The sequence below is a fragment of the Poecilia formosa genome, unplaced genomic scaffold (assembly GCF_000485575.1).
Source record: "Poecilia formosa unplaced genomic scaffold, Poecilia_formosa-5.1.2 Scaffold1161, whole genome shotgun sequence".
Lineage (NCBI taxonomy): Eukaryota > Metazoa > Chordata > Actinopteri > Cyprinodontiformes > Poeciliidae > Poecilia > Poecilia formosa.
This window is the reverse complement of record NW_006801100.1, coordinates 18758-26338: the sequence shown is the minus strand read 5'-3', so window position 1 is coordinate 26338 and position 7581 is coordinate 18758. Positions and strand designations below refer to the sequence as shown.

General features: G+C 36.0%; 1 protein-coding gene across 1 annotated transcript in view; it reads right to left on the bottom strand.

Annotated features, from left to right (window-relative positions):
• Positions 1–4: 4 nt before the first annotated feature.
• Positions 5–7581, bottom strand: part of LOC103132621 (mucin-2-like) — a gene marked incomplete at its 3' end in the record, with an annotated part of 16844 nt that continues 9267 nt past the window's right edge. The window contains exons 5-19 of the mRNA XM_016667477.1: positions 7389–7525; positions 7232–7301; positions 6995–7132; positions 6165–6329; positions 5895–5989; positions 5690–5813; positions 5341–5596; positions 5175–5227; positions 4979–5082; positions 4347–4501; positions 4138–4163; positions 2223–2497; positions 1981–2137; positions 950–1069; positions 5–828 (exon numbers count right to left, since the gene is read on the bottom strand). Coding sequence (XP_016522963.1) covers positions 5–828; positions 950–1069; positions 1981–2137; positions 2223–2497; positions 4138–4163; positions 4347–4501; positions 4979–5082; positions 5175–5227; positions 5341–5596; positions 5690–5813; positions 5895–5989; positions 6165–6329; positions 6995–7132; positions 7232–7301; positions 7389–7525 — 2699 coding nt within the window. The remainder of the gene's footprint in view (positions 829–949; positions 1070–1980; positions 2138–2222; positions 2498–4137; positions 4164–4346; positions 4502–4978; positions 5083–5174; positions 5228–5340; positions 5597–5689; positions 5814–5894; positions 5990–6164; positions 6330–6994; positions 7133–7231; positions 7302–7388; positions 7526–7581) is intronic.

Below are 7581 nucleotides of genomic sequence, written 5' to 3'. Positions count from 1 at the left end.
CTGTGGTTGTGGGTGTAGTTGTGATAGTTGTCGGTGTTGTCGTTGTTGTTGATTCTGTGGTTGTGGGTGTAGTTGTTGTAGTTGTGCTTTTTCCACATGTGTTAGTTCCACTACAACATACCCTTATCTTGTAATTCAAACACTTTTTCCCATATTTTTGTTCGGCTGTTTTACAGACTAAACCTATACTTACATTACAAGTCAGTTTCTGGTTATTTTCGCTCACATAGTCTTCGAAATCCATCTCAGGGTTTTCAACTGATCTACAATCAATTTTTTCAGGATTGTCACACACCTCTTTGCCATGTCTTCTAATGTTATCATATGTTTCCAAGTCATTTCTATCAACATGTGGATCATGTACATTATACCAGTCTGACCACTTGCATGGGGGTGGAATGCATGGTGTGTATGTAGAAGTTATGGTTGTAGTAGGTGATGTAGTAGAAGATTCAGTTGCTGTCGTTGATTCTGTGGTTGTAGGGGTAGTTGTTGTGGTTGTTGTGGTAGTTGTGGTTGTAGTGGTTGTAGTTGGTGTTTCAGTTGTTGTTGATTCTGTGGTTGTGGGTGTAGTTGTGATAGTTGTAGGTGTTGTGGTTGTTGTTGATTCTGTGGTTGTGGGTGTACTTGTAGTGGTAGTTGTAGTGGTGGTAGTTGTAGTTGGTGTTTCGGTTGTAGTGGCAGATTCTGTTGTTGATTTTGTGGTTGTTGGAGATGTTGTAGTAGTATTAGTTGTCGTACAGTCTGCTCTTATAGTACATTCTGCCACACATCTGTTTTCTTTCTCATCAAATATTGGGGCATAGTCTGGGCAACTTGGGTAACAACCTGGAAAAATGTATGCATGAAAATTGTAAGTGCATTACACATAGAAGTCAAAGAGAACACTGGAAATAATTTGATTTTTATATTGTTTTGAAACTTCAAAATGCCTTAGTTCAGATCTTACCTTCAAACCTTCGAACAGAATAGCTTGAACAACCCTGATATGTGATTGGAGTACATGGATGGTAGTGCCATAAGCAATCATATTCTTCATTGTGGATGTTGTAGAAATCGCAGAAGACAGCTAAAAAGAAATTGTAGAATAAAATTATTAAAGGAACAAAATTTCAATTTGAAAATTTCTTTTGTTTTCAAATTATGCTATAATCTTATTTAAAAAATTGCTTGTTTTTCTTCTTTGAGGATTGTGTTCATGATGCTAATAATTTATATCATAATCTTTTGCCCTTAACCCTATGGAGTTGCTGCCCGCCGTGCGCCGTACAAGCATGTGACGCATTTATAAGGCTTCGCAATAACATGGACGCATACCGAGTTTTCATTTCAACTCTGTTGGACAGCACGGACTTCAAACTTTATAAAAGTGGTGTTTTTATATTGGTTTTGTGGTTATTTACTTCAAAATAAAGCCAGAAATAAGATTGATAATTTCCGCCTTATTTTGTGGGGTCTAAATGTACCACATTTTGAAACAACCAATGAAAATGTGTTGACGGTCTGTTGCTAGGTAGAACGGAGACACGCAGAGAGAGACGGGGGGGGGGGACTTGGATATGGCAAGAGACTAGGGCGCAGCCATGCTGTGGATTTTACTAGGTTTTTTAGACTATAAGTGTGTTGTTAGAGTTCGTGGTGTGTGCAGTGTTAGTGGTAGTTTTGCTAGCTATCGCTACATGGCTTCATAGCGAGCGCTGACGCACTGAGAAGAGAGACTGCGCGCCGGGATGGCCATTTAGACCTCGTCTTCAAAGGGTTAATAACCAAGAACATTTACAATCACAAATCAATAAATGCATTCAAGAAATGTAATAAAGTCATCATAAGTTAACTACACACTTACTAAAGTTTTATTTCAGTAAGTGGTTTTCTGATTACAGCTCATGAAATACCACCTTGAAGATTAAACTTTGCAACAGACTAAGAAAAACACCCAGATTTTTATATAATAGTACAAGAAGAAAATTATTCACTTACGACAGATTTCCGGAGTTCTCCATGAAACGCAAACACCAGCATCATTGCAAGCTTGAGCGTAAGCTGCAACAGCTGAACAGAAACACTCGCAGTCCCCTCCAGTGTCACAGGCACATGTGTCTTTCACACATTTTTCATAGAATGGAGTGGGTTCTACCTGTTTAGGCATTGAAAATAATATATTTTTTGTCTCTAATACTTCATGTGTAACATTTTAATTGCTTGAGCAACCATTGCACTACCTTGGAGTGGCATTCTTTGAATGTGTCTCCATTTATGATGTTGCACTTCATTTTTGCCCAGTGGTCTCGATGATGTGCTTTTTCACAAGCGTCAACAAGATTATCCACATCTGAGCAAGAGCTGTCCCCTTTCCAGCTGTTTGCAAACTCTAGTGGGCTGCTCACGACCAACCCACTCCGGGTGGTGAAGTCGTTCTCTCCATTGCCATCAAAGTTTCCACACAGGCCACACACTTCGCCCTGCACAAACATAAACAAGTCAGTCATTGGCATATCTTATACCATGTTTTAATATTAGCCTCAACATTGCCAAGTTTGTAGTTTGTTCTCATAATCAATTGCTGAGACTCACCATTGAAGTTAGTTGAAAAGAAAATATCCATCTCTTACCCAGAAATCAATTACTGTGACGTACCTTGTAATCTGGTTCCAGTTTGATAACAAAATATGTTTTGCGATCCCAAATCACTTGTAGACCAAAGTCGGAATGTACTATAAGATAGAACCCTCGATTTATTATTTCATATGGTTTATTGGTGCAATTTTCCGAAACTTCCTCTTTAACAGTGCCATCTGTGAGGATGATCACATATTTCTGAAATATAGAGAAGATTTCACTCTTTGTAAATCATGAACACCATTCTAACACAATATTTATTATTATTTGAGTTCTTTGCCTTACCCCAAGCTGAATCCTGACAGTTTTAGAACATGTTGTCCCCGTTGATCCACATGGTTCATCTTCTGTGATGACTTCAATTTCATTCTCTACTGTTTTATTAGAACATTTGTTCTAAACAAATAAATGTTTTAAATTAGTTTCCATTAGTACTGAAAAATTATACATTATGAAACTCTAGAAAGTATTCTTGCTTTGCAACAAGTGCATCGTTTGCATTAGTTTGTCTGACAGAGCAGAACATATGTTTTGACCTTACTGTCAATAAATATTCTTTACCGTAAAGAATATTTATGCTTCAAGAATTCCTAGCATTTACCCTTTGGAAAAATCTTACATGCTCATCCAACATACAGTCTCTAAAGATATTACTTTGTTAACATGGACAAAGTAGTCGGAGTACTTCTCAGAAGTCCAGAGTAATTATTTGATGGCATTCTTTGCATCTTACCAAGTACTTTTTTTTTTACCTATTTAGTAAAAGTACCTATTTATCTAAAGGTAGCTATACGTTTAGATAAATAGATTTAAGATTTTATTTAGTGTTTTTATTATTAACTTTGAACCTTCATTTTTGCGTCACAATGGCCTCAAGGTGTCAGTGAGGCTGAAGCATTTATACAGTGCAAGACAAAAACAATAACTTTTCATAATTGTGTTACATTACAACTGCAAACATCAATCTACTTTGATATGATTTTGTCTGACCGTCCACTGCAAACAAACAAGCTCATAATTGTGAAGTAAAAGTAAAAGTACATATTGCTGGTTGTATGTTGTGAATAACAATCTGAAGGGTGATTTGTGTAAATGTGTTTAGCACTCTACTTACATATCTCTAAAAAGGGAAAATAAATTTCAATGACATTTGTGGATGTAATCTGACAAAGATGTGAAAAAGCTTAGGGTGTAAGCTTTTTCACCCTAGCTTACACCCTATTCAAATAGGAATATTCAATTCTTATTTGAATGTAAAGCTACATTCAAATTTGAATGTACATTTACATTCAAATTCCTATTGTGTTTTGTTATTGCACATTAGCCATTTCATAGAAAAAGAAGAGTTTTAATAATAATTAAACCACAGCTTTGAAAATATGTTGTGTTTTTTGTATAAACTTACCTTGACAGCAACATAGGAACAGTCTCCTTGAAACTCATAAAACTGATTATCAAACGTTCTGTGATGTCCACTTCCATAAATAATGCAGCTCTGTGAACAGTCATGTGATGTACATGTCCACTTCCCATCTCGACAAGTACTAAATAGGTAGAGTAAAAGCAAAACAAAATAAATGTATTATCTTCAAATTTTAAATTTTCAACAAAATGTTTTTTTATATAATGCAGCACAAACTGCATAAATATTTTTATTTATTTATTTATTTATTTATTTATTTATTTATTTATTTATTTATTTATTTATTTTTAATTTATTTTTTTACCAGCGGTTACAATCTTGGTAAACTCTGTCTCCAGGCTTATATAATTGACCATTGTGCTTGCATGGACAATCCTCTGTCTTTTTCACACATGAGCCTTTACCATCATCAAACTGGCCAGGAGGACACATGCAGCCAGATACACATTCTGATGCATCCTGGGAAGGAAATGTAGAGTCATCAAGTCAATACACAGCAATTAATCATTCTCAGTTTTCACTGTAGGCATCATTTCATGGAATTAGACTATCTCAGTCAATATTGAATCAGATCTACTTTCTCAAGTGGTTAATGGTATATCAACAAAGACAACTCTTCAGAGTCCCACCAGTTTTGGCCGTATGAAAGTATTGATTTGTGGGTTTGAAGACACTGGGCCCCCTAGTTAAGAACTGAAGAAAAAAATTACTTATAAACTAAGGTCCTGTTTGTCTGATATAAAAATGCATGTGATAATCTCAAACATTTAACAGTAGAAAAAAGCAAAATACTTCAAAATAAGAGTTTTAATCATGGATACATTATAACAGTTTTTACTGAGGGAAACAGTATTGTCCCTAAGAAGTTGGACTATTAATCCACATCAAAATAATCAGGAGATGATCTCATCAAAGATCAACAAGACAACAACTCACACAAGCATCATCATCCAGATTCAAACAACGTCGAACACAGTGTGGTCTGTGGTTAAAAGCTCTGCCAGTGGAGCAGTTGAAGTACACTTTTGGATGAGGACATTCTGTAAACAGAAGAAATGCTCTCAACATACACCGTGTCAACTCAGTATCAATGTTATTGGAAAGTAAAGAAATGAGAGCCCCAATTACCTACCTACATTCTGGTTTCCCCGGGAATGGCAATGAAGCCTTCCATTGGCACACACACTTGGAAAAAGAATCAAATTCATACGATGAAATAGACATGCTGTTCAAGTTACAACCATTTTATTCATGCTGGACGAAAATTTAGCCGCTACTTAAAGTTTCTTCTGACTCACCAGTGCTCAGATTTGAAGTTGACAGACTTTCCTGCTTCAATGTAATCTTCATTATGGGAACAGGAACATTCTTCTTTGGGTACACAAGTGTCTTTTTCATTCAGATAGAGACCATCAGGGCAGAAACAGCCAACCACAGGCAAGAAATGTGAAGTGCAGCTCCGCTGATCTGTGCTCAGTGAACTACAAGTCAGCTGGCATCTCCGGTGATTGTAAGTGAAGATCTGAGTTGATGGACAGCTCTTTGTGTGTTTCTCTGTTTTGTGGATAATGTGGGAAGATTACCTGACAGTTGCAAGACTTACATATGACGGTTAATGTGTTGTCATGAAACTTAAAGACACATTACCACATTGGTCTCCAAAATCTGTCACAAACTTTCCCTTTGCTGCACAAGCTCGACCATAAGAGGTGAAGACAGCACATAAGCAGTCCTCGCTTTTCTCACAGCTGCAGGTGGAGTAAAGGCAGCGCTGCAGAGAAAAGAACACTTTAACAAAATTATAGTCCAATAAAACAGAATTAAAATCTGAAAGAAGAGGTTGTTGTTGTACCTTGTAGTAATATTCAGGATTCACCTCTGAATGGCAATTTGCAAATGTACCATTTGGATTTCTGAGCATTTCGCACCAGTGTCTGGCATAATTCTCTATAATAAAATGTACAAATATTTTTACACTTCCAGTAACCTGGAATATACTGAATACAAATTAAATATATATACTCACAAAGCAAGAAAAAAGAAAAGCTATATTGTTAAACAGATGATCACATTGGTTTTCAATTGGCTGGAAAAAAATAACATTGTTAAATTTATTTTTTACCAATTTCCATGCTGATGGAACAGGGGTCTGAAAGTATTCTGCCTGCATCTGGGCATGTGTGGTCGGCCTTCCACGAGTTACCAAATGTCACTGCAGTTCCTTCTTGGCTCCCTTGAGGAGACGTCATGTCATCATTCAAAGCCATGTTGTAGTTTCCACATAAACCTGAGGAACATGTTCAGAACAACAATAAGTCACCAAAGTGTCCAAACTCCATCACATTTCCGTAATTTTTTTGTATCACCTCCTCTCTGGAATATTTTCTTTTATCTCAGATAAAACCCAGTTATCTAAGTTTTTTTTCTCTTGACAGTACAGAAATGTCTTATATATAGTTTTTTATAGATTGATAAAACAAAGTTAACACTAGTTAGATGGAAGAAAAGGAAGAACGGAGTGAAAGATGTAGGATGGAAGGACAGACCCAAGGAGTTAAGAATTGAACTACAGAAACAAAGTAAACAAGAAAAGAAAAAAGAAAGGATAGAGAGAAGAAATGAAGAAAGGATACAAGAAAAAAGGGAGGGTACAAAGACAAAAACAATTCTTATACAAGAGTAGACTATTCTTTTAATAGACAAAAACAAAGACAAAAACAATTCTTATACAAGAGTAGACTATTCTTTTAAAAAGAATAGTCTAAGAGTACAAATATTTTTCCATCCTTCTATTTTTTCCATACATTCCCACAATCTTTAAACACTGAAATGAAATGCTACTCTTTCCCATGTAATTCCTGACTGCATAAGAACCCTGTCTGGTTCTGATTATCATATAACATATGGTCTATAAAGGAAGTTGGCTAAATTAGAGGAAAACATAAAACTCACCACTTGTCTTTTCTTTGTAGCTGCTTTCCAGACTGATGTAGACTTGCATCACAGGAACACGCTGGATCTGAATTTGGAGGCCAAACTTGGCGTTGAGCAAGATATGAAAGGATGAAGCATGAAATATTCTGATGTCCCCTGTAAATAATGTCAGAAAAATCACCTGATGTTACACAAATAGAAAGTCCATTCCTGAAACAAGGAGCTCAATTAAAGCTTGCTTCTCATCAGACCCACCTGAGTAATATGGCAAACTGATGTCCTCCATATTCTGTTGAACTTTTCCCTCAGATGTAAACATTAATACCTGTAGAAAGACAGAACCAATTATGAGTGATCTGTAGATATTAGTGTGAACTGAGAATGTAAATACTAACATCTGTATTTTACTCACATTATCTGTGCCCAGATGGATTTTAAGAGCCTTTAGACAAATATCAGCTCTTTTTTGTGCACACTGATCCAAATGGGCCCGAATAGTAAAGTTTGGACTTACTCCATCCTGAAATATATAAAACGTTTGAGCACAGAGAAATTTTCACTTTCATGTCTGGTTTGTGTTAATTATCAACAATAAAAAATGACAC